This window comes from Orcinus orca, chromosome X (genome assembly GCF_937001465.1).
Source record: "Orcinus orca chromosome X, mOrcOrc1.1, whole genome shotgun sequence".
Lineage (NCBI taxonomy): Eukaryota > Metazoa > Chordata > Mammalia > Artiodactyla > Delphinidae > Orcinus > Orcinus orca.
Window position 1 is genome coordinate 45,079,327 of NC_064580.1, and position 27,657 is coordinate 45,106,983.

The 27,657-nt window shown below is 42.0% G+C and overlaps 1 protein-coding gene across 7 annotated transcripts in view; it reads right to left on the reverse strand.

The window, feature by feature from the left end:
* Positions 1–760: 760 nt before the first annotated feature.
* SHROOM4 (shroom family member 4) overlaps positions 761–27,657 on the reverse strand; it is a 214,281-nt gene continuing 187,384 nt past the window's right edge. For 6 of the 7 annotated variants that reach the window (XM_033409622.2, XM_033409623.2, XM_049704572.1 and 3 more), the window contains 5 exons: positions 13,756–14,556; positions 10,056–10,205; positions 9,000–9,180; positions 5,254–5,523; positions 761–4,338 (listed from right to left, as the gene is read on the reverse strand). In XM_033409622.2, coding sequence (XP_033265513.2) covers positions 4,069–4,338; positions 5,254–5,523; positions 9,000–9,180; positions 10,056–10,205; positions 13,756–14,556 — 1,672 coding nt within the window. In that variant the 3' untranslated portion in view covers positions 761–4,068. The remainder of the gene's footprint in view (positions 4,339–5,253; positions 5,524–8,999; positions 9,181–10,055; positions 10,206–13,755; positions 14,557–27,657) is intronic. The other variant, XM_033409626.2, reaches the window with a different exon arrangement.

Sequence of the window (27,657 nt, forward strand, 5' to 3'; positions counted from 1 at the left end):
AACAAACAACCTCTTAGTATATAGCTGGTGGCTATCATTTATTATTTTTAAGCCACAACAGTCTTGTAAGAAAGATACATATTATTGTTTCCATTTTACAGATAAGAAAGTGAACTCAGAAGTTGAGCAAATAAACCAGATTCATAGAATAAGAAGTAAGTTGCAGAATCAGGATTTGAACACAGTTCACTCTAATACCCAAACTGGGCTCTTTCTACTCTACTGCACTGGATATCTGGAATAGGAGGAGATCCGTTGGGATATCAATAATGTATGGATGGGGGGGCAAGTAAGATTTTCAGGGTCAGAGGAGCTGCCTGGAGTATATTTGGGTCTAAATCTTGAGGTTATCTTGGAAAGCTGATCAGTGACTAAGAGTAAAGGTGTGAGACTGAACTATCAGGTAGAAGTCAGATGATACTAGTAGAGAGAACTCAAGATTGGAGGAGGTCTAGAAAGTGGCTCACCTCTGATCAGGATAGACTCCAGAACTGGGCTCTGTATACTGCTGAGGTCTACACCTGAGATCATGCCTATTGTTGACTCTTCCTGAATTCTCAGTTACTGTACTGGGAATAATGAATGGTGTAGCATCAATGCTATCCCTGAGGGGCCAGCGTAAGGGTTTAGGGATGTGGGTAAGGCTCTGATCATACGGTTACCTATGAAGGACTATGGATAGGTGACCAAATTCCTTTCCAATACTTTTCAGCAGAATATTAGGGAATTTCCATGACCTTAGTCAAAACACGTGAGATAATTTTTTTTTTTGTCCTTAGCACCTTTTATTGAAGTATGACCCTCGATGACAATCTGGCAGGCATATCAATGTCAGCCAAGAAGGGAGTGGTGGAGGACATAAACGCAGAAACAATAAGATTCAGAAAACTAATAGCTTCACATGGGATAGATGACCCCCCCAACATTTGTACAACAAACACTGGTTCTTTCTCTATAGAAATTGCCCCTTGCCCCACCCCCCTCTAAAGACCTACTAATCTTCAAAGAATACAATATGCTGTTACAGAAATATTATTGGCATAGACAATTCCTTTGGCAAAGACAGAGGGAGACATCAAGCTTCAGACAGGAGAAAGTGGCCAGAAATGTGCCCAGCTTCCTCCATTTGGGGCCTGCTACTGGCAGAGCAGCACCTTTAGGGAGGCTGGGGTTAAGGCTGTGGCTCCGGTGCCCCTCGGCAGCTTTTTGGCACATGAGGTGAAATGGAAAACAGAACCTGAATCTGGCCTTGAAAGAGGCTTTTCATCTTTTCACCCTCTCTGTTCCTCAGCTTCCAGTCTCTCACTTTCTAGGGCTTTTTTTTTCAGTGTTTCTGTCCTTTTTCTTGGCTTCCCCTTGAGCATTTACTGCTCTACCCTGGCTGAGTCTGCAGCTGGTGGGACTCAAGGAGATTCAATTACCCAGAGCCCCTTACACTGATTCCTCTCTAAATTTCAACCACTGTGCTTACACATTACCCACTGTGGCCTGTACGGGGAAATCCCTTGCCCTGCCTTCCAAACTGCTACTCCCTGGCAGGCCTTGGTGGAGGGCTGAGCACAGGAAATGAGAACGGGCAAGAGATACTGCATCTCAGGTAATACCGGCGGCTTTGCAGTGCTATCACTCATGATGGGCCTGCCACGTCAGCATTGTGGGGCATCTGTGCCTGTCTGGTAGTTCACCTTTGTCTGCCAAGCTTCACTGCTCAATACAGTATTAAGTGCTTTGGAAACTCCGTGTGAAAATGAGCATTCTTGTACTCTGATCCTAACTTTAGAATAATTGGAGGTGGGATAAGGGACACAAATAACAAAGTTAATAGTACTTTTAGTCTGATAAACTTAAGATACAATCATTCTAATGCTGACTAGAAAAGCCCAGACCATGGTCATGGTGTCCAGGTAAGTGGCCACTTTTTTCCCTGGGCTATATTCCCAAAAAGCTGTTCTGGCAAAAAAAAATATTAGAATGTTGGGCTACATTGGCCTCATCCTCCCCAATACAGGACATCTCTGCCTGCTCACTGTTAAAGAGCCTGTTTACAGAAAAAAAAAAAAAAAAAAAAAGATGGCAACCACAGCCTCTATTCAAAGCATTCCCCCATCTCATGCAACCTTGGCTTAGGTAAACCTAGCCCTTTATAAGCCATCAGCCTTCCTGAACAGAGTAGAATCCTCCACTTGATGGGAGAATGGCAGGTTGACATTTTAACAGTGGTTCTGACAGCAGCAGTGTACTGAGCATACTCAGGGCACCCCTCCCCACAGGACACCCTGCTGGCCAAGATTCTTCCATTGTTTCCAAATACAATGAAGAGGAAACGGAAGCTAGCAACCAGTATTTGTAGCAGCAGCAAAGTTCCTTGGCAAATTCTTTGGTTGAATGAGGCACCCCTGCTGCTACAGTTAACCTCCAAGGACCCTGAGGAACTGAGCAGTAACTAGAAGCGATGGCAATGCCGGGTTGGCTGCACAGGGCTGTGCAATACCAAGCATGGGCCCCAGCTGGCAAGGAACAGAAGACTGAGCTGGGTAACAGGGCAGCATTTGGCCACAACTCCCTTCCTGCCATCACCCACCTGAGGGCTTTTCCAGGATAGAAACTGGCTACCGGGTGGCCACAGCAGCAGCATTCATTATTTGTGTGCCTAAGATCCTGGCTGGATTATAACTTGCTCTGGCGGGCTGGCCCTGGCTGAAGCTTCCAGCTACCATGAATTTCGGCTACTCGAGCCAGGCCACAGGATAAGAAAACAATTAGATAGAGGAGCTCTTCCTGAGGTCACCTCTACGCCTTCCTTAGCTTGGAAATGGTAGAGAAATGGGTGAACCTTTGTCCCTTTCAGATTTCTTTGGTTTCAAGAAAAAATAAGAAGCAGTTGAAGCCTGTTGGGGAACTCTAAGCTCATGGTCATCCAGACTTCAAGGGAAGTATATGGCCAGGCCATAGTGGGGAAACTGAGTTCGAAGTGAGAACTCCTTCCTTAGACACTTGTTAGCTATGGTGGGAAGAATTCAAGGCCTTGGCACTTGCTTACCTAGCCATGGTGAATTCAGGCTGATCTGCAGAAAATGCTTTCCTTCTGGGCTAACTTTTCCCTCTCCAACTCCCCTCTTCTTACCTTATTAGTTAAAAAACAGAAAAAAACCATCAAGACATAAAAATAAATAAAATCAAAAGGCCATTTAAAATATAACAACAACCCCCTCCCCCCAATAATAAAACATGTATCCAGAAGTTAGCTTTAGTAGAACTATTCATGGCCCATAGTGTGAAGCCCTCAGGGTAGGCACCTGTAACTCCCAGCAGTGAAAAGGCAAGATGAAACAGGAAGTGGTAGGCCAAAGTCTTAGGACAGGATGAGGGCCACACTAGCTGGGGCTGAAGGTAGTCCTCCTCCCCCTCAGCTAGGTAATGGGGAAGGCAGGGGTAGAGCCAGTTTGTTTAAGCATAGCTCCTTCTAGCAGGGCATCAGGTGATTCCCAACCTCTGCTCACATTCTGTTAAATGTCATTTCTCCTTCTGTGCTTCCTACTGCAAAGCTGGGGTGAGGCCCTGAAGCTGGTGGTAGGTGAATGCCCTCAAGACAGCCAGATCTCTGTGGGAAATGGCTGGGCCACGAGCCCTGGGGAAGAGTGGAGCTGCACAGGCAACTTCTCTCTGAGACTTCAAAGGCTGATGATGGTGTGTGTGTGTGGGGCTGAGTACATGATGTTCCTGGTGTCCTAGTACAAAGGATAATGAAGGCATTTTGTTGGTCCTGTGTGTGGTGAATGCTTGGCCATGCAAACTGTGAGAAGGAGAGTGTGGTTGTACAATCACACTTTGCTGCAGCTCCTGCTTCTTGCTTCTACTCCCTTGGGTAGAAGCTTGGTGCCTCCCCAGGTCCTCTTAGCTGGTTGGGAACACTGCTAGGTTAAGGGGTAGTGAGAGACGTCCAGGGTAGAGAATATGGAACAAACTGCTAACTAACTGTTATCTACCTGCTAACAAAGTGCTAACAAGGATTGAAAGCGCTTCCCATTATGGCGGGGCAGGGATGGTGCAGGCAGTCTGCTGGTGGAATTAGAAATTACTGGGCCCCAGGAGTAGGCTCTCCCTGAGACATTTGAGTTGCTCTTCCCCGAGCTTGATCTTCTCTTCCAGCTCTCGCTGTTCAATGATGAGAGCAGATTTCATCTTCACAAAGTGCTGGTAATCTTGGAGCTGGTCCTGAGGCAGATAGCGGGAGACCATACCAAACACCAGCTTCTCCCGGCGCTCCATGTGCTCCTTCAGCTCCTTGGCATCTGCCAACTGCCCTGTCAGCTGCTGCTTCTTCTCTATCAGCACCAACTGGGGAAGCAGAAGACCAATAAGGCTATCCCAATGACCAGTCATCTGCCCGACCCAGTGCTCCACCAGTGATGCTCCCACAAAGCCACTAGCCCCTCTGCTCAGTGATCAGTCCTAGATTTCTTGCCCTGAAGTCCACCTTCATGCAAAAGCCTTTCTTTCCTGTAGCAAGGGGAGGATAAACATGACAGCAATTCTGGATGGGGGATGAGCAATCACCTCTTTCTATCTCTAAACTGTTGTTAATCTGTGGACCACCACTGGGATTGGGGTGGGGGAAGGCTCTGACAAAGCCAGCTCGTACACCTTCCATCTGGTAAAAAAAAACATCGCTGTGACGATACTTTCAAAACAGTGTGTGTCTCTGTGTGAGTGTGTGTGAGTGTGTGTGTGTGTGTGTATGTATCCATGTGTGTATACACAAGCATATGTGCCTTTCACTGTGGGTTCAAATTTGTATCCAAGAACCACTGGATAGAAAAAGGCAATGCCATTTGGGTTCAGGAATTATGCAGAGTGTCCCAACCTATGAAATTGACAGACTCCCAATCTCAACTACTTGCTATTATTACTACTACTACTACTGGCAACTAGCAATGATTTAGTGTTTATCTTGTTCCAGGCTATGTTTTAAGTCATTAACATGGATTATCCAATTTAAGTTTCACAACCCCATGAGGTAGGTAGTGTGTTTACCCTATTTTTGAAGGGATGGAGACAGAGCGAGGTTAAGTGAATTGCCCACAATCACACAGTTACTTAGTGGTAAAGTCAGAATTTCCACTTAAAAGCCAGTGCCCATACTCTTCACACTATGCTCTGCTGCCTCCAGACTAGCCAAACTTGAAAGAGGGATCCCTGGGAAGAAGCAGATGGCACTTCCCTCCATCCACACCCTGGAGACCTCAACCCTACCTTCTCCTGGTTGGCCTCTGAATCGATGCTGTTGAGAGCATTTTCCACACGGGCCAGTCGACCAGAGAGTGACAGCAACAGGTTGACTACTTTGTCCAGGTCCCCAATAAACAAACGGTATTTTTCAAACTCATTGGATTTGCAGACGGCTTTTAGGTTGGTCTCCACCTCCTCCCCAAGGGCAGAATTGGCAGTGATGTCCTCCAGCAATCCTCGCTGGGCCTCCTGCAGGACAGAAAGTTTTCTGCCAATGCTTTCGATGAGCTGAACCTAGGAGAAATAAACAGGAGAAGCAAAGGATGAGAATGGGGACTGACAGAAATGGATCTGTCCCTGGAACCACTGTTTAGAGATCTAAATAACCGAAGGCGGGCTCTACCCTAGTCACTGGAAACAAAGGAAACCTGAGCAAGTCGTGAGCAATTCCAGTTTTCTGGACAGGCACCTTCTTTCCCATCTCTTCAGATCTGCTAGGAATCTCTGTCACCACCAAACTTCTTGGCATTAGATGAGTGGTACCCATTGGCTAATTCTCATTTGCCAAATGTAACTTACTAAATACTTGCTGAGGCTATTTAATAAACAGAAATGCTTGTGAGAGCATAGGTAAGAAAAGCACTGCCATCAAGTGTTTGCCTATTACTTCATTCATTCTCCTTCAATCCCTTTCAGTACCTCTGATGTTGATGACACTGTGCTAGATCTTCCACCACTCAGCTTGGCTCTTGAGGCCTTTTGGATAAAAGTGTGAGTCCTGGAGTCACAATGACTAGGTTTGACTGCTAGCTCTGCCACTTCCTAGCTGTGTGACCTTAGGTGAATTTCTGTATGGAGTTTTGCTTTCTTTATCTGGCAGAATGGGGTAACTGCAGTACCTACTTCACTGAATTGTAATAAGGGTTCAATGAGATAATGCATGCCAAGGGTTTAGCACAGACTAAGTGCTCAATAAAAGCAGCTGCTATGATTATGATTCAGTCTGGCCTCACCCTACCATTCTAATCTCACTCCTCAGAACCTCTGAGGATTAGCCCCTCATGCTGTGTTCACAACACTCATTCTTATATTCCTGATTTGCTTATGCAGTTCTGCCAGCTCTTTATCTCTTCCTTCACTTTGGCTATTCCCATTCTTTCTTCAGAGCCCAGCTTTGCCCCTACCCTCCCTGCTGGAAGCCCCTGCCCCCATAACTCCTCTCTCAATGATCTTTTTCTTTTCTAAACTCTCCAGTCTTTTAGAATGAGAACCTTGAGTGTAATTTGAGGTTGTTCACTTTCTGTTTCCTGTGTGTGCATCTGATCCCTCTCCCACTACTGACTGTAAGTTTCTCAAGGGAAGGACTGCTTGTGTCTTCTGATTTGTCTCCCCTATAGGTGTAACCAGTTGTGGGACTGCACTCACAGGAAGGTAGTGTGGTAGAGTGGAGTTTTAGAGTCAGAGATGCCTGGATTCCAATTCCACATCCTCCAAACTGTGTGACCTTGGGCAAGATACCCAATCCCACTGAGACTTCTGTTTCCTCATCCGTAAATTGAAGAAGTGCCCCCCACCAACCGTCCGTTGTTGTGAGGGTTAGATATGATCATAGAAGTAAAGTACTTAGTATTGTGCGTGGCACATTAAGTGCTCAATATATGTTTATTGATGCTGTTACTACTACTACTTCTACTATTACTACTACTAGTACCACCACCACCACCACCACCTGGCACTCTGAGCTAATGGATACCTGTCTAGCTGCAAGGTCCTGACAAGAATAGACCTGTCCCAGGTTGCTCCCAGCCTTTGCAGTCAGTATTGCATTATGGTCAATGGCATGGACTCTAGTGCCAGACTACCTGGGTTTGAACCCCAGCTCTGCCACAAAGTAATGGTGTAAACTTGAGCAAGTTACTCAACCTCTCTGTGCCTCAATTTCACCATCTAAAAGATGGGGTAACAATATTACTTACCTCATAGTGTTGTTATGAGAATGAAATGACTTAATACATACTACATGCTTAGAATAGTGTCTTCTATATAGGAAGTATGCTTCAGTGTTTTATTACTATTCCTGCTCAGGCACTCTGGGAGCATAAGCTTGTAGTTATGTAGAGTATGTTCTTTTCTCGTCCTTTATTTAGAGATGTCCGAGGTGACAAAGGACAAGAGAGCCTGCTCTGGGTCTGGGCCAGGTGTCATAATTCAGAACTGGTCAAAAGTCAGGAGCTCACCATTATCTTAGTGTAAAGTGTAATAGGTTTACATTTAGGGAAATTTCCAAAACCCACTGGAAATTAAGGATCAATGATATGAATGAGGCAACACAATTAGATGCCAAGAAGCTCCCAGTTATATCCGCACCCTCTGCTTTCCCAAACAAAACTCAGTGCCAGGGACAAGGGAGGGCTGGGGGCCAAATGATCAACTTGGAAAATCACCTACCTACCCCCAGCTCTTAGGTCCCATAGATCTGGAAGGAAGAAAGTGGACAGAGCCCTTTGTTTCTCAGCACTGGGGCTTTATAACCTGAACTTCAGCTCTGGGGAAAGGGTAGTGGATACAGCTGTGGAGTCATCACAGACCCAGCTAGAGCTGAGTGGCTTTTCTGGGATATTACAAATTGGTGACCTTCCTCACCTATTTTCCTCAGAGACAAAAACTGTCTTAGCCCACCCACAATCACTTCAAGTCACTATCTGCTGTTCTGTGTTTTGCCATTTCTGATCATGTCTCTTTTCTCCTCATCAGACATTTATTAGGTTTGCTCCTAATAAAAAAATCCTGAGTGAGCCAGGAGCAGCCCTGTCATATTTAGGAAACATGGAATCCAAGGAAGCAGGCACCTGGATCAATAAAACTTTGATGCCACCATGCTTCCTATTCTTTCCTTGACATTTTGCTTCAGACTGGAAAGTGGTGGGGGTCTCTTGCAAATGGCCTTGAGCTTTTGTACAGGTCATGTCCTGAATAAGAAATATGGGCAGAAGAGCAATTTGCATTGAGTTCCGATGTCTACAAAGTGGTAAATTGGGCCTTTGAGGTTGCCGTGGAAACCCTATTTGCTTATGAAATAAAAGGGGTAAGTGCAGGGAGGGCAAAGTGATTCCAGGAATTTGATTAGAAACCCAGGCTAGTGGTACTTAGAGGAAGAAAGGGGAGGCTTCAGAACAACATCATCTCCATTTGTCTATTTTAGTACTTTTAAGAGATGATTGACTATTCTTGCAAATAAATATTAAAGTTGACTGGCCTATAATTTTTCCTTTTCTTTCTTGGCCAGTCTGCTCTCTCTTTGAAAGTTACACAGAATAAAATCAATGGCTGCCATTGGTTAGCACTCACTGGCAAAAACTCTGATGTACCTTGGGTAGCGAGTTACTTACAAGGCTGGCTTATTTCAGAGCAGAAAGTCAGACAGTCTTGACTTTGAGTCCTGGATCAACACTTAGTCTGTAACCCTGGGCAATCTGGTCCTCTCAACTGGTAAAAAGAAGACAGTAACGTCTATCTTATAGAGTTGGTTTTAGGATTTGAGAGACACTGTGATGATGATGATGATGATTACTATAATATTATTACTATTATTGACTGGATCAAAAAGAGACTGCAGTTGCATTTGTGAGAAACCTAGACAGGCTATTTGATTTCCATATTGAAAATACAGGAATGTACCAAGATACTCTGGATTGTGTAGAGGGCAGGTCAACCTCCAGACACACTCAAGCTAAATGCAGTAAATCTCTAAGGCATGCCAAAAACTTCACCTTTTTTTGAGCCAGTTCGTGGTCAATTTCCTCCTCTCCCAGGTCAATCTCTGCCATCTCGGGTTGGTCTTTCAACTTGTTCAGCAGCTCTGCTTTGGCCACAGAAATATTGTAATAAGCTGAATAAGAGGTAGGGATCCCTGGGGCACCGTGGGGAGGTGAGAAGTGCTGAAACTCTTGTCTGTGGAAACAAAAAATGACCATTTGAGCACCTCTGTTGACAGCCTGCTGACCTTTCTGCTTCCTAATTTCCTCATTTATAAAATGGGACCCTGCTTCACCAAGGAGTTATAAAATAAGGAAATAATGGATGGGGAGGCACTGTTCAAACATAAACAGGCCATGTGAAGGCTCTCTAGAAACCAAGTCAAGGCCAACTTTAAGAACTTAGAAGGCTATTTCTACATCCCTGACTTCCACAGCTGGGGGGACTTCTTTAGAGATCATTGGTTTGGTCATTAACACCCCAATAAAATCCAGAAAAAACTAGAAGGCCCCTAAAGTTCCAGGCTTCTGATCATCAATGATTCCCCTTGGTTCAGGGTCCCAGTATATGGATCCCACGGGAGGGGCTAGGTGGTAGGGACATGTCTGAGACCTTAGCTATTTGTCCTCTAAGGCTGTTGGGCTCCATCCTACCCATCCTGGATGCCAGCCCAACCTGGCTCTATCTAGTCTGCTTGCTTATAAAGGCACTCCATGGCTTTCCTGGACACGCTCATCATTTCACCTTTCCTGGTGGTGCCACTCCTGCTTGAAATAACCCCTCCACTGCATCTCTCCCATAGCAAAGAGGTCACCTATGACCTCAGCAGTGGTCACCGTGTTGGAGGATGAGTTTAGCACCCCTGCCAGAGACTTTTTACAGCCCACCACATCTCTCATGAGCTCTTCTGAGATTGCCTGAGGTGGGGCAGGCCTTTGGCCTGAGAAGGGATAACACCTCTCAACTTCTGGCATATCCCCAATGGTCCCAGCCTCCTCCATGGTTGCAGAATGAAATGGGGGGAAATGGAACCAGTGGTGCCCAGGGGCTTGACAAGTGTAACAGCAGACCCTGTTGTCTTGGGTTCACTGAAGGCTGCGGGGTTGAGGTGCTGCTTCTCGGAGCCCCAGCCCATGAAAGAGAACTTCTCCTCAGGAAAGAAGTAGCTCTGGCTCCATGCTGGCTTAGGTTTGGACTCTTCTGCCATCAAAGCTTCTGGTCTGATGTGAGGAAAGAAATGAAATGCTTCAATGTTAGGGTTCAGTGATGGAGAGGCAAATAATTCCACCTATGGTTTATGTAAAGGGGAGACCCACCCTCACTATGTTCTTGTTGCCTACCAGCCATCCCTACCCTCCACCTGTCTGTGTCACTGCCCCTTCACTAACTTCTAGCTGTTTGAAAGGAAAAATAGGAGAAACTCATTAGTCATTTTTGCAGCTATTTGCAGCTCTTAGATAAAGGTCAAAAATAATGGGTAAAAGGCTCCACAGCTATTTACTGATTCATGCTATGCTGTCTCCTAATTCATCACACAAAAGAAATTTGGGCATGCCAATATTGCTCATCCTAGGTATTCATTTTACATGTAGGTTTTTAAGCTGATAGCACTGATAAAAGAGCACTACTAGCTAACATTCACATAGTGCTTACTATGCCCAGGAGCTGTACTAAGATGTGTGTGTGTGTGTGTGTGTGTGTGTGTGTGTGTGTGTGTAAATATAGACATAAAATGTAATGCTCATGACAACCATTTTATGGATAAGGAACATGAGGCACTGAGAGGTAAAGTGACTTTCCCAGGATCACGACAGTAAATGGCAGACCCGTGATTTAGACCTAGGTGACCTAACTCCAGAATCTGTGCTTTTAGCCACTATACTATACTGCCAAAGGGTCAACTTGACATCACATAAAACCCTGCATGTAAGGAATTTTCTGGCTGGACTGTATCTATGTTAGCAGAGAAGAGAGAACATTCTGGAGGAAATATAAATGTATGAATTTAGGGAATTCCTACCTATAAGAAAAATATTTAGGGGCATGTGTGCGAGTTGAAAGTTAGAAAGTACTGAAAGAAAGCACAGAATTTTTTTTAAAAAAAGGATGTGGCTATCTGTCAATTATATCTCAATAAAACTGGAGAAAAATTTTGAAAAAGGATGTGCTAATTAGAGACTCAGTTCCCTAGCAGACATGGCCCTGTACTATATTATAGTGTATCATATCAGGCACTGTGTTCTAGGGCTCCTTTCCTCATACTCTCCATTAATAGGGCAGAGGTTATAGGAGATCTATGAGAACATAATTTGACCTTGATAATGAACTTTGTTGCAAAAATAAGATTCCTTCTCCAGAGCACTGAGAGAAAATGCATAGAGTCCATAAAGCAAACTATACCTGTAATTGAATCAGAGTTATCAGATTTAACCAATGCTCAATAATTCCACTCACCTGCTTCTACATGTATCCTGACATTTTGTAACTAAAGAGTATGTGGGTTACAGACTCTAGTTTAACGTGGCTGAAATTAGGATGTCTTTTTTTTTTTGCATTTTAGATTCAAAATATTACACATCTACTTGCCCTTAACACTACTTTCCCTTACAAAACCTTAAAGGCACTTCCTGCTGGGTAGAACCCTGTGCTCTCTGAGGGTCTGGAATAGGATCTTCTTGAGGAGCCCAGAGATCCTGGGGTGATGTAGTTGGCACAGTGAGCCAGACTATCTGGGTTCTGGCTACCTGTGATCTTCTGCAACTTAATTTATATCCCTGTGCCTCACTTTTCTCATCTAAAAACTGTAGGAAACTAATGGTATCTATTTCATAGGCTTGTTGTGAAGATTAAATCAGTCAATAAACAAATGTGCTTAGAACAATGCTTGGCACATAGTAAAGAGGCAAAAAATATTAGCTATGTCGGGAATGATGTTTTTCCTTAAATTTCCATCACTCAAAGAAGCATCTATAATTGACTTTTTGCAGCCACAAGCCAGGCTTGTATGCAAACAAATGTTTCCCCTTGCATCCCATAGTCATTAAGAAAAAAAAAATCTGTGCAACAAGTTACAAGATCTCTAGTAATAGCAATTTCCTTCTCTCTGGACAAGGTGCCAAGATGAATGGAGGTACATAAAGGAGGAAGGACTAGGAGGCTGAAAGGGGTAAGCCTGGGGCCTGTAACTACTACCTCTGGTACACATTGCCTTCTAGGGGACAGGAGGTCTAAGTAAAGGCCTGGCTACTGCAGGAACCAGATCTCCCTAAGAGAGCCTGCCTAGGATGGCAAAAGAAGCATAGATTTTGGAGTAAGATCTGGCTTTGAGTCTTTTCTGTGTAATTCTGAGTTAGGTAGTCCCTTATTTTACTCAGCTTTAGTTTCCACATCTGTCAAATGGGGATAATAATGGCCCATAGGGCTGTTGGGAGAATTCAATGAAATAATAGATATAAAATGGCTAGCAGTGTCTGACACATATCAAATGCTTAATATGTGATTATTCATTCATTTATTCATTCTTTCTTCAGAAATATTAAGTGCCTACTATGTGCTAGGTTGCCTTCTCTTCTCTCTGCTGTGATAGGTAACAATCCACAGTCACTTTCCACAAATGTTTTCTAATTACAATAAGAATACCCCCCAGCTAGATGGGCAGCTTGAGAAGCAGCCACTAGGGCTCTGACAAATTCTCATAGTGTCTGGGAGCCAGGCCCTGTAAGTGCTGTGCCTGTGGCACCTTAGGCTGGAAAACTTGTCAACTAGCTCCAGATAGCCAAGTAATGGATTTGTCCATCAGTAAAAGACACAATAACAAGGTACTTCTAATAGCAACAAGTCTCAGGCAAGTTCCTTCTGTAAAGGTATTTAAAGGAAGCACTGAAAGGATAGACACCTGCCCCTCATCCCCATCCCCAGCAGAGAGTCCGTGGAGCTCTCTGCAGGAGGATTGGCAGAGCCAAAAGCCAAAGCTCTTTTGTTTTGGAGCAAAGAGGACAACCACACATTGTGGGGCACGCCAATGAGCATTGGCACAGTGAAGGGAACAGTTCTGTGGCCAGAGTACACTCCTTCTGCAGCCTCTCTGCCCAGACAGCTGACCCTGTCAACTACCACTTTTGGTACTACCATTTGCCCACTGAAGCAAATGCAAAGAGGCAGAGGAAACAAGGGTGGGGGTGATGGAGAAAGTGGAAGATGAAAAGAATGCCTTTGGCTGTTGTAAGGAATGGTCAGGGCATAAAGCATCCAACCCCAGGAACACCTTTGATGCTGGGGGTGGGGGAAGAGTTTAGAAGCTCAGACAGGTCCTAGAGCAGAGGCAGGTCAGGTTGTGAGCTGGCCTCTTGTTCTAGAGAGCAAGCAGCAGAAAAGGCAGAAAAGGACCTGAGCCAGGCTTCTGGAAAAGGCCACAAGGCAATAACGGTTTAATGCCTTATTGCTCAGGGGCCAGACACTGATGCATACCTTAAAGACAAACTAGAAAAAAATAAATATAGTACCTTGATAGTGATATTTAGGGATAAGAACATCAATGACATTTACTGAGTACCTACTATGTGCTAAGTATGGGGCTATGTCTTTTACATGGATTATCCTCATATTCACAACAACCATGTATCATCATGCCCATTTCCCAGGTGAGAAAACTGAGGCTGGAAATAGTTTAATTGACCAGCCCAAGGTCACACAGCTGGCAAATGGTGAAGGTGGAATTCAAACTCATGCTGCCACCTCTTCAGGGACCTAACGTCTTTCATAAGCACTTACTTGGGGGAATCAGTGGTCTCCTGCTCTGATGTTCTCCAAAGCCCACCAATGCCATAATAGCAAGGGGGCAGAGCCTTCTCAGCTTGAGATCCCAAATGGCCCCTTACTGGAGGCAGGAAATTGCTGGAATGGAGAGCAAAGGACTCTTGCTCTGCTGGAAGGCTTTGTGAGCCCTGCCTTGAAGCCTCCAGGTGGCCAAAGCCCAGGGGTTGGGGCTGCTCCAGGACCTCCTCAGGATTGAGGGCACTGGAACCAGTGGTTTCTGAACTGAAATACTGGGGTGGCAGCTCTTCCTCCTCCCCCTCCTCCTCCACCCCCTCTTCCTCTTCTTCCTCTTCCTCCTCCTCTTCCTCCTCCTCTCGCTGCTGCTTTTGCTGCTTCTGCTGCTGTTGCTGCTGCTGCTGGGCTGCACGAAAGAGCCTGTACTTCTCCCAGTTGGGAGGAGGAGGGCGAGGAGGAGGAAAGGCCTTCTTCCTGGCACCCAGAGGATCTGGCTGGATCTCAACAACTTTGGTAAAGAGCTCCTTCCTATGCTGCCCCCAGGCCCGGGAGCTCTGAGGATCCAAGCTGATGTGGCTCTCTGAGAAGGCCCGGCCCCGCAGTGGGCGGGGCATGGAGGCTAGGGAGCTCTCCTCTTCATAAACGGAGGTTTCCTCTGGTTTTTTTGAGGAGTGCTTGAAGTCTCCAAGGAGGTCAAGAGAAGAGATTGCTCGGTAGCTTGACAAGTCCAGTGCTGGGTTCTCAAAGCAAGGATGGAAGGGGGTTGCCCATGAAAAGCTAGCCTTGGAATGAGCCATTTCCCTGCAAAACAGCAGATAAAGGTTGTATAAAGCAAGCACGTTGCAGATGGTCCCATAATTTTGGATAACATCATTTATGTAAAATTTAAAACAGCCGCAAAACAATATAATATAGGTAGTAAGTGTAGTAATAATAATATATGCTATATAATACTGATAGCTAACACTTACTGAGTGCATACTAAGTGCCAGACACTGTTTTAAGTGCTTTCCATGTCTTAACTTATTTAATGCTCACAATAACCATAGGAAGTAGCTATTATTATTGTCCTGATTTTGTATCTGGGGAAACTGAGGCATGGGCAGGTTAAGTCATTGCTCAGGGTCATAAAGCTGGTAAGTGGCAGAGCTAGGATTTGAACATGGAGAGTCTAACTCCAAAGTCTGGATATACACACCACCCCACACAAATGTGCTGTGTTCTGGGGCTTGCAAGTGTGGTTATCCTGCTACATCTGTTGTTTTTGTTTTGTTTTTAATTATGAAACATTTCAAATGTTTAAAAACATACAGAGATTGTTATAATAAATATTCATGTTCCCACCTACTGCCCACAATTAGCACATTTTAATACTTTACCATCTATGCTTCATGAATTTTTAAAATAATAATATCCTTTGTTTCACTCCCCACTTCTATTCCCCTGCTGCCTCTCTACATGCAAGCTATATCATGAATTTGGCATGTATACTTTCTGTCCATGTTCTTATACTTGTACCAAAAAACATCGAGCAGGCCATTCACAAATATCTGCTATTTTGGATTTAAAATATATCCTTCTAATGCAATTCCAATCCGAATTCTCACCAGGACTTTTAACTATAGAATTTTTGTGTTAACTTGCAAAATAAAGCAGGATATGGTAGTCCCCATTTGTCCACTGTTTCACTTTCCAAGGTTTCAGCTACCTGTAGTCAACCACAGTCCAAAAAATAGTAAATGAAAAATTCCCAAAATAAACAATTCATAAGTTTTGAAGTGCACACTATTCTGAGTAGTGTGATGAAATCTCCCGCCGTCCTGCTCCATCCTTCCCAGGACTTAAATCATCCCTTTGTCCAGCGGATCCCACCCATTAGTCACTTAGTAGCTGTCTTAGGTTATCAGATGGACTGTCACAGTGTCACAGTGCTTGTGTTCAAGTAAGCCTTATTTTACTTAATAATGGCCCCAAGGCCTAAGAGTAGAGATGCTGGCAATTTAGATCTGCCAAAGAGAAGCCGTAAAGTGCTTCCTTTAAGTGAAAAGGTGAACGTTCTTGACTTAATAAGGAAAGGGAAAAAATCATATGCTGAGGTTGCTAAGATCTATGGTAAGAACGAATCTTGTATCCATCAAATCATGAAGAAGGAAAAAGAAATTCGTGCCTGCTGTCATATCTCAAACTGCAAAAGTTACAGCCAGAGTGCATGACATGGGCTTAGGTAAGATGGAAAGGCATTAAATTTGTGGATGGAAGACATGAACAGAAAGCATGTTCTGACTGACAGCAATGTGTTGCGCCAGAAAACATGGAGCCTATACGAAGACTTCAGCAAGGGATCCCCTGAAACAAGTGACTTCAGCCATTTACTGCAAGTAAGAGATGGTTACAAAGATTTAGGAATAGGTTTGGACTGAAAAACAGGAAAGTTACTGGAAAGGCTGCATCTGTCAATGAAGAAGCCACTGCCACATTTCTGGCAGAGTTGAGGAAGTTGATCAAGGAGAGAGACAGAATTCATATAACTTTTATTACAGTATATTGTTATAATGTTCTATTATATTATTAGTTATTACTGTTAATCTCTTACTCTACCTAATTCACAAATTAAACTTTATCATCAGTATGTATGTATTTAAAAGAAACATAGTATATATAGGGTTCAGTACTATCTGTGGTTTCAGGCATCCACTGGGGGTCTTGGAATATATCTCCCACAGATACATGGGGACTACTGTATAATAAAAAACATATTTTGCTACAGAAGAAATAGGGGGTAAGTAAGGTATAAAGCATAATAGAAAGCAATTATAATTAAAACTGTTTTACTGACTAATAGAACATAATTGAAAGTCCAGAAACATATCAAACTATTTATAAAAATGTCATATATAATTCACCTTCCATAACAAGAAGATAAAGATTATTTAATAGATATTTTTGAGACAATTGCAGAGCAGTATTATTTGGAGCTGCACCATATATTATATACCAAAATAAATTTCAGATTCAAGAGTTCAGGGTGTGTGTGCGTGTGTGTGTGTGTATAAAATTTTAATATGTGTTATATGTGTATATATGTATATATATATTACATAGTTATAAGAAAAAACTATCAGAAAGCTTAAAAACTATGACTTGTGAGGTGAAATAAGACTCTCATCTCATAAGTAATAGAAAAGTATATGCAAGGAAAACAAGTCCAGGTTTAGTTAAATATGTATAAGAGTTAAACTTCTGTATAATAAAGAGGGACCAAAGCAAAGGACATCTCTTTAATCTCTGAGTTTAAAGAGTTAAGCCCTCTAAACCAGAAGATCTGGTTTCCTGCTATAGTCTGTGAGCAATCAGCATCATGCTAAGTACTGCCTAGTGACAGGAAATTCCAGCAGTTCAATTAAATCATCAGACAGAATATCCATTCAGTAGTCACAATGAAGACTGAGAATATTTCCTCAAAAAATAATAATACACATAATGGTGGCCCAGGTCAGATAGAATGGAAAGCAAAATCTCCTTCATTCCCCTCATCTGCAGTCCCCATCCTGGCTAGCTCATCCCTCATGTGGATCAGAAATTCATAGCCACACATCCCCATTCTCTTCTCATTTGGACCTTAGCCCACCTATAGCTCCTTAAGATTATAATAATTCCTTGTGTACAGACTGTTCCACCTGGCATTTCCCCCCTCAGGAAACAAACAAGGTGGTGAGTGGGAAGTAATAGGATGATAAATGCTATCAGGCACAGAGGCCTTTCCTGACCACCTTATCTAAAGTAGAGACAATTTATCCTTAATTATCATTTTTCTATTTTGCCTTTCTCAGAGCATACACCCTCACAAGGGCAGAGATCTTGTGTGTCTCATTCATCTGGTACCTACTGCCTGGCACATAGTAGGCATTCCATAAATATTTAATAACTGAGCTAATTCCCAAAAAAACCCCAAGGACCATGATACTCATATCATAAAAAAAGTTGAATTAAAGGGAAAAAGCAATAAACAAGACAAAGAAGGGCACTATAATATTAATGATTAGAAAACACAATTAAGATCTAATTACCCTGAATCTTTATGTACCAAATAACATAGCATCAAAATTCATAAAGCAAATATATAGAAAATGCAAAGGTAGAAAAAGCAGAAACAAAATATAAGACTTTTTCAGCTGATGACAAAACTGTATCCAGTCACAATAAAATAACACTAGAAATTAATAGCAAAATGAAAAACAAATACTTCTAGCACACAGAAAATAAAAGGGAGAAAATATCCCCCACTCTAGTCAAAGAGGAGATCTAATCTAAAATTGTAGACTACCTACAAATAACAACAATGAAAATATCAGAAGAGGATGTGGTTGATTAAAACAATGATTAAAGGAAAATTGATAGTCTTAAATACTTATATTAATACATAAAAACAAATTAAAACAAATGAATTATGCTTTCAACAAAAGAAGTTAAGAGCCACAAAAATAGACCTAAGCAAAGCAGAAATAAAACTAATGGCAGAAATTAATACACTAGAAAACAAATAATAGAACTAATAATTAAAGCCAAAAGCTTTCTTCAAAAGAAAATATAAAACCATAAAACAGATAAACCTCTTGCTAATCTAATTAAAAACCCTAAATGCACAAAATTAGAAATGGAGAAATAACCACAGTTACAAAGTAAATGAAAAGAGTAAGAGAACACTTTGCTCTACTCTATGAAAACAGATTTGAAAACTTAGTTTTCTAGGAAAACATAATTACCAAAACTAATTGCAGAAGAACGAAAATATCTAAACCACAGGTTATCATAGGAAAAAATTTGATAAATTTGACCAAAAAAACAGCACACTCCCATGATCTTGTGTTAATTCTACCAACCTTCAAGTAACAGACAACCTCAATGCTATTTACACTTTCTAGATTCTGGAATCTAGAGAACAGGGGGAGAAGAAAAGAATCCTGCATAACATCAATACCAAAACCTAGCAACTAGAACATACATAAAGGAAAACCAGAGACCATTCTCATTGAAGAATACTAATGCAAAACTCACCGTTTTTTGCATTTAAAAACATAAATATTAGAACATTAGTAGATATAAGTAATTTATTAATAAACTACCAACATATATTAAAGGTGAATGCTCAAAACAATTCTTTCTGAGAAGGGTGCATGATCCAAAAAGTTGGAAACCATTGGTCTGAGGCAGTTGTTCCTAATCGAAGTGGCTCTTAATTGGAATTACCTGAAGATGTTGTTTAAAATGCAAATTCCTCGGCTCCACTTCTATCAATAGAAATTGAGATTTAGTACCTTGTGGTGGAGCCCAGGAATCTACATTTTAAACAATTTCCCGAAGGGATTCTAATACCAGTGGTTCAGGGATCATACTATGGAAACAAAGGTCCAGGGTGAAAAAGATGGGAGTGTTGTGGTTTGGAGGTAGAGGTTTGGGGATAGAGTTATTTGTTCCAGTTAGGCTGGTTTCCAATCTACAGTATGTGTCCCACCCCTCAGCACACACATTCCTACCTTCTGTCCTTGCCTCTCCTGTTCTTCCCCACCTTCATCTCAAATCTAGATCTTATGAGATGCAGGTGGTGAAAGCAACGTCTCCAAAGGCTCAAGTTGGGCCAATGTCCTGCAGCCGTGGTGAGAAAAACCCTGCTCCATGATAGTCATCAAATTTACCACTCTTTCCTTGCCAGGGCACAGGAAAGGCAACAGAGCAGAGCACAAAGAACACAGTGTTAGAAAGACTTGGGTCTGAATTTCAGTAAAATTTAAAAATCTGCCTCCAGAACCCAAAAGCTGCATGACCTTGAGGAAAGTATTTAATTTACCTCAGTTTCAGTAAAATATCTATCTTAACAAACCTGCTGTGAGGATTGACCATATAAAATAAAAAGGACCTAGCAATGATGCTGGGTACATGGAAAAGTGATTAATAAATGACAGAACTATGCTTATTATTAGAGTGAAGTCCTTAGGGCCACTGCATATGGTTGTGCAAACTGTGCAGTGTACAGCCTTCACTGCTGTATGCTTCAGCCCTGCTCCTTGTTCCCATCAAGGGAGTTGAACTGCACTGTCCCCTGGTTAATGTTCAGCCCTACTCAATAGCCAAGAAACCAAGAGTCCTGGAGTCCCAGCTCAGCTACATGGCTGCCGAGCCAGGAGGCCCTAGATAACCAAGGATTTTAATCCTAGGCTCATTCACTCACTCTTCTCATCTACTAAAAGGGAGAGAGAATAAAAGGCAAGTTTAGGCTTAAAAGCAGTGTGACGATCAACAAGACTAGATATTCTATGTTGTCTTGTTTAGGTACGAATCACTTATGTCAGCATTACAGAATTTACCTTTAAGTAGCCAACTCCAGAACCAGTTGGAAGAAAAGAGCACACCCTTCTAGGGACATTTGGTGCCCCGATTTATGGCACTGTGACACTATCCTGAGGCACTAGGCTCTAGCAAGGCAACCTGGAAATTGCTATTCTCTGCATCAATCCTAATTTCAAAAGCACTGCTCTCCCACTGACACAGCTTGTGTAAGGGCAGCCTGAACCTTGCAGAGTCATTTACATCAAGGGAGCAGAACTAGGCAAGACTCCAGAAAAGGGGAAGCACTGCCCTCGATGGGACCAGCTGGGCCAATGTGTGTACAAGTCATCCAAGCTGTCATTCAGTATTACACTGTGCAAGGTGACCAGATCTCAGGGGAGCAAAACCCGTAGCCCTTGCTTTCCAGGCACTAATAGCTGAAGCAGACTGGTGAATGGGAGGCTTGCATTGAAGTGTGTCAGGCTCAGGCCAAGGATATTGGTCTCTAGAGGCCCTAGTTTCAAAGGGCTCAAGCCACCTATATGCACAGAAATCTAAATCTACAACTCTTCTTTGGGATGAAGTAATGATTCTTCCCTAGAGTGGAGGATAAGGAGCTAAATTAAGGGAAAAGAACTATGGTTTCTTACATCTTACTTACTATGTGTAACACACTTTTGTAGGCACTTTCATGCAGGTATTTCTATTAATCTTCACACCAGCTCATTGAAGTAATTACCATTTTTGCCAGTTTGCAGGTGAGGATCCTGAGGCTTAGAGAGTGTCATTAATTTTCCCAGCTAGTAAGAAGTAGTAGTGTCCAGACTGGAACTTGACTTATCTAGCTCCAAGGGAAATCCCACTGAAGCAAGGACTCCTGAGTTAAGGCAAAAGGTACTTGCACTACATTCATCCCCAAGGTGTTCTCAAAGACTTTAACTCCTTGCTGAAGAGAGGGGAGGGAGCATGAAAGCTAAGTCTGAGAAAGGGCTTTGTTGACACCAGCAAGGAGCCTACATCTCAAAAACAAAAGCAAATCGTGTGCCAAGTTCTGGGCTGTTCTTCTCTTTTCCTCTTGGCACAGGCTGCCTGTTCTTCTGATGAATAGATTTTCCCCTTTTGTTACTATCTTTTTTTGGGGGGGGGGGAGGGGCTCATAGTAATTGAAAATGAAAACCAGTATTTTCAGAGACTGAAAAATCTCCTCCCGCCTCCTCCTTAGGCCTTTTGAAGTTTTCTTGTTTGGAATTTTTATTTTTAACCTCACCACAATAGCTTGGCATTCCAGGATCTCAGCAGCAAGAGTGCACAGTCCCAGCCCCTCTCCCCTTCCCCTTTCCCCAGCAGCCAAAAGATAAGACTGCTCCAAGAGAAACAGCCACTCCCAGCTTATTGCTGAAGGAAATATTTACAAGATCCAGGAAGTGAGATACAAGGAGGCTACACAGGGAGGGGAGAAGGGCCCAGAGAGCTTGTTGTTGCCACGCTTCTCTGCCTCTGGGGCCACAGAACTTCAAGCAAGGAACAATTAGTCTGGCAACAGCAAATACAAGTGGCAGGACTCATTCTGAGCCTTCTACAGCCCCCAGGAACCTGCTGCAAAGTGTCCTTTGAAGAAATCAGAGAAGTCCTTGCTATACTGGGGCTGTCCTGGGTGAAGCTTAGATTCCTCTCTCCAATGACTCCAACTTGGAGTTTCCAAGAAGGTCTTTCCATTACTCCTCTGAACCCTACATAGTGTCACAGACATGGTGCTAAGGGATGGTAATGACCACTCTTGTTTACTCAGAGTCCACCATGTGTCAGGCACAGCACTGGACAGTTAACAGACTCCATCTCGTTTCACCCTGAAGACAATCTTCTAGCCTGAGTATTCTCTTGCCCATGTTAGAAATGAGACTCAGGGAGGTTAAACAACTGAGGGAACATAAAGAGAATAAGCAGCCAGGAGAAGTTACAACTAAGGTCCATCTGTCTCCAATGCCCGTGCTTTTGCCAGCACAACATGCTGCCTCTTCAGCATTCTCATAACCTTCTCAAGAGATTTAATAAAAGACATTTTAGCAGCACGTAACACACTGTGGAGGGGCCTGGAGGGTTTGATATCCATGAGAACAATTTAATGGAGGATCAGGCTGGCCGAGGTTATTGAGGCTCTATTCTCTAATAGGCAGTGGTTCTGAAACTTGAACATGCATCAGAATCACCTGGAAGGCTTATTAAAACACAGTTGGCTTAGTCCTACCCCCAGAATTTCTAATTTGGTAGGTCTGGGGCAGAGTGGAGAATTTTTATTTCTAACAATTCCCAGGATGATGATGGTATTGCTGGTCCCAGATCACACTTTGAGATCCACTGCTCTAAACAGTCATTATCTACCAGGTTCCCAACTCACCAGGGTATCTTAAGAGGTATAAAGCCATTAAAAAAAACTCTCAAGGAGTTCCCTGGTGGCGCAGTGGTTAAGAATCCGCCTGCCAATGCAGGGGAAACGGGTTCGAGCCCTGGTCCGGGAAGATCCCACATGCTGCAGAGCAACTAAGCCCACGCGCCACAACTACTGAGCCTGCGCTCTAGAGACCGTGAGCCACAACTGCTGAGCCCGTGTGCTGCAACTACTGAAGCCTGTGTGCCTAGAGCCCATGCTCTGCAACAAGAGAAGCCACTGCAATGAGAAGAATGAGAAGCCCACGCACCGCAAGGAAGAGTAGCCCCCACTCACTGCAACTAGAGAAAGCCCATGCACAGCAACAAAGACCCAATGCAGCCAAAAAAAAAAAAAGCTCTCAAAACGAAATGCATTTTAATTAACTATATACATATCACCCATGTAACAAGTGCGAGAAGATTTATAAAATAAAATAATGGGAGGTCCATAAAGCTGTGGGAATCCTGATGCTATTTAAGGAAATTCGGTGCCCCACAATCATTAAACAATGGATGTGCCAGGGGAAGAGAGCAATTTTTGTATATTTAAGTCCTCATATATACCAGATGTTAATGTACTAAATTTCGAAGACCTAAAATACAGTGGAATAGACTTAACACCAAAGTTATAAAGAACATGATTTTATCTCAGTTTAAAAGGTATTCTGGGTGCTCAATTATGAATGACAATTATCATAGAGTAGTTCTTTGGCACGAACATATTTAACATTCGAGGTTTTAACCCTTTGAGAGTAGCCCTAAAGATCCATGAAGTGTAATAACTGGTCATTTTGCAAAGGGTATGAAGTTGACTTGCAAGGCCTCACAATACTGCTTTGTAGGGCAAGTCACCAAGCAAAGGAGGGAGCCTAGTCAACCACTTGGCATTCCCATCTCAATGTGGTTTGATAGGTCTCTATTTGTTAACAAGGTACATAGGTGTGGAGTAACCATGGTAGAGAGAATATGTGCTTCTCTGTGAATAATGGCACTGAAATGCAAACTATTTGCAAACTAGTGCTGATGATGGAAGTGAAGAGAAATGTAATGGTCTTGAGAAAGTAATGGTTCTGAGTCAGATAATAAAATGTTCATTAGTGGGGGTGGAGAGGTTCTATGTTGTAATAATGGTGACAAATTTGAAGATTCACAAATGTCTGGTGATGTACCCCCTCAGAAATGTCAAGTTCTCACAGATTTAGATAAGCAGAAGTGCTGGTTGATGGAGAATTCTAGCAAAACAAATTCTAGCTAACAGAGAGATCAAGCATGTCCGGTAAGTAAGAGTCTGTCATTGGTATGGGGATTTTTCTAAAGCCCTTGATCTTTAACTTTGCAGGCCTAAATCAAACCAATGTGGGCTGCCTCTTCTTCAGATTTTCTTTTTTATTATGAATTCCAGCAACTTGACATGTACCCCAAGAACACCATGTGCATTCAACTCCAGCTATTTACATTTTACCAGATGATTTTCTGAATCTTCTTTGTGCAAGGCTACTATCAGATTCAACATGTGAGTTTAGAATTTAGCATTTTTTGTTAATACTATTACAAATACCCATTTCTGTATAAGACCCAATATTTGTATACCTGTCACTGTTAATGGCTATATTCTATTCCATCATGATGATATATTAGATTAGTAAATATTTTCCATGATTATAAATAGCACTACTTTAAATATCTTTAAAAAATTATTTTTTTCCTTTTTAGGTTATTTCCTTGGGGGTATGCTGGATCAAGGAGTATGTACAAACAGTTTTGTAACTCTTGTCACATATTTCTAGACTGTCTTTTAGGAAAACTGAACCAATTTATACTGCCCCCCAAAACACATACTGTTTCCTTAAGTCTTGTCAAGATAGGGTTTTGTAATTTCTATTTATAATTTCCATTAATTGTTGATAATTTAATAAGCAGGTTGTGAAACCTTGATGTTGTTTTTATTTGCACTTCTTTAATTGGTAGAGAGGTTGTACTTTTCCAGGCAGTGATTTTACTGCCTTTATTTCCTCATGTGTAAATTGGCTGTTCATTTTCCTTGCCCTTTTATGAAGCTGAATTTGAAAGCCGACCTTCTATATCTGTATCCATTCTTTACATTTTTCGGACAGTCAACTGTTATCTGTGATGCTGACCCCAGACATTTTCCTCATTCTGCTATTTAGCTTTTTATTACATTTTGTTGTACAAAGGTTTCTTCCGCCAACTTTTAAATATTTGAAACCATCCATCTTGTCTCTGATGATATCCTCCGTTTAACAGGCACAAATTTATCTTCCATCCGTAGCTGGAGTGAATATGCTGTTCAACTGGTCTGCTTTCTGAAATTTACTACAGAGTATTCTACGCACTGTGGCTCTAAGTTAATTATTCTCCATATTGATACCTACAGTTCCCAACATTTATTGAAGACAGATGATTGCTTTCCAAAGTTCACGGTTGCATCCAGTGTGCTCTATAGTCTTAGTATCTGTTCCTAGAATCTCTCTTTTTTATTTAATTTCACTGTGTGACTTTTTTTCAACCCACTATCATATGGTTTTAATGACTGTCACTTTATGACAGACTTTAAAATCTGATAGGGTAAGTCTACCACCATTAGCTTTTTTTTTTAAACATCTTTATTAGAGTATAATTGCTTTACAATGGTGTGTTAGTTTCTGCTGTATAACAAAGTGAATCAGCTATACATAAACACATATCCCCATATCTCCTCCCTCTTGTGTCTCCCTCCCACCCTCCATATCCCACCCCTCTAGGTGGACACAAAGCACTGAGCTGATATCCCTGTGCTATGCTGCTGCTTACCACTAGCTATCTATTCTACATTTGGTAGTGGATATATGTCCATGCCACTCTCTCACTTAGTCCCAGCTTGCCCTTCCCCCTCCCCGTGTCCTCAAGTCCATTCTCTACGTCTGCAACTTTATACCTGTTCTGTTCTTCAGAAACAGTTTTTTTTAGATTCCATATATATGTGTTAGCATATGGTACTTGTTTTCTCTCTCTGACTTACTTCACTCTGTATGACAGTCTCTAGGTCCATCCACCTCACTACAAATAACTCAATTTCGTTTCTTTTTATGGCTGAGTAATACTCCACTGTATATATGTGTCACATCTTCTTTATCCATTCATCTGTCAATGGACACTTAGATTGCTTCCATGTCCTGGCTATTGTAAATAGAGCTGCAATGAACATTTTGGTACACGACTCTTTTTGAATTATGGTTTTCTCAGGGTATATGCCCGGTAGTGGGATTGCTGGGTCATATGGTAGTTCTATTTGTAGTTTTTTAAGGAACCTCCATACTCTTCTCCATAATGGCTGTATCAATTTACATTCCCACCAACAGTGCAAGAGGGTTCCCTTTTCTCCACACCCTCTCCAGCATTTGTTTCTAGATTTTTTGATGATGGCCATTCTGACTGGTGTGAGGTGATACCTCATTGGAGTTTTGATTTGCATTTCTCTAATGATTAGTGATGTTGAGCATCTTTTCATGTGTTTGTTGACAATCTGTATATCTTCTTTGGAGAAAGGTCTATTTAGGTCTTCTGCCCATTTTTCGATTGGGTTGTTTTTTTTTTTTGATATTGAGCTGCATGAGCTGCCTGTATATTTTGGAGATTAATCCTTTGTCCATTGATTCATGTGCAAATATTTTCTCCCATTCTGAGGGTTGTCTGTTCGTCTTGTTTAGGGTTTCCTTTGCTGTGCAAAAGCTTTTAAGTTTCATTAGGTCCCATTTGTTTATTTTTGTTTTTATTTCCATTTCTCTAAGAGGTGGATCAAAAAGGATCTTGCTGTGATTTATATCACAGAGTGTTCTGCCTCTGGTTTCCACTAAGAGTTTTATAGTATCTGGCCTTACATTTAGGTCTTTAATCCATTTTCAGTTTATTTTTGTGTATGGTGTTAAGGAGTGTTCTAATTTCATTCTTTTCCATGTAGCTGTCCAGTTTTCCCAGCATCACTTATTGAAGAGACTGTCTTTTCTCCACTGTATATCCTTGCCTCCTTTGTCATAGATTAGTTGACCATAGGTGCATGGGTTTATCTCTGGGCTTTGTATCCTGTTCCATTGATCTATATTTCTGTTTTTGTGCCAGTACCATATTGTCTTGATTACTGTGGCTTTGTAGTATAGGCTGAAGTCAGGGCATTTGGTTCCTCCAGCTCCGTTTGTTTCCCTCAAGACTGCTTTGGCTATTTGGGGTCTTTTGTGTCTCCATACAAATTTTAAGATTTTTTTGTTCTAGTTCTGTAAAAAATGCCATTGATAGTTTGATAGGGGTTGCATTGAATCTTTAGATTGCTTTGAGTAGTATAGTCATTTTCACAATGTCGATTCTTCCAATCCAAGAACATAGTATATCTCTCCATCTGTTTGTATCATCTTTAATTTCTTTCATCAGTGTCTTATAGTTTTCTGCATACAGGTCTTTTGTCTCCTTAGGTAGGTTTATTCCTAGGTATTTTATTCTTTTTTTTGCAGTGGTAAATGGGAGTGTTTCCTTAATTTCTCTTTCAGATGTTTCATCATTAGTGTATAGGAATGCAAGAGATTTCTGTGCATTAATTTGGTGTCCTGCTACTTTACCAAATTCATTGATTAGCTCTCACAGTTTTCTGGTAGCATCTTTGGGATTCTGTTTGTATTGTATTATGTCATCTGCAAACAGTGACAGTTTTACTCCTTTTCCGATTTGGATTCCTTTTTTCTTTTTCTTCTCTGATTGCTGTGGCTAAAACTTCCAAAGCTATATTGAATAATAGTGGTGAGAGTGGGCAAGTTGAGTTGTCTTGTTTCTGATCTTAGTGGAAATTGTTTCAGTTTTTCACCATTGAGGATGATGTTTGCTGAACCACCATTACCTTTTTAAATAAATGTATTCTTTGGTCTTCCTGCCCACTTATTCTTTCAGATAAATTTTACAGTGAATTTGATAAGTTCTACAAAGTATACCACAGTGACTCTAATTGGTAGTGCATTACATCTATATATTATTAACTTAGGGAGTATTGTAATCATTACTATATTAGTCTTCCCAAATTGAAGCAGAGTATAGCTATGCATTTATTCATGTCTTTATTTCTCCCATTAGAGTTTTATAATTTTCCTTGAATAGGTTTTGTGTGCCCAC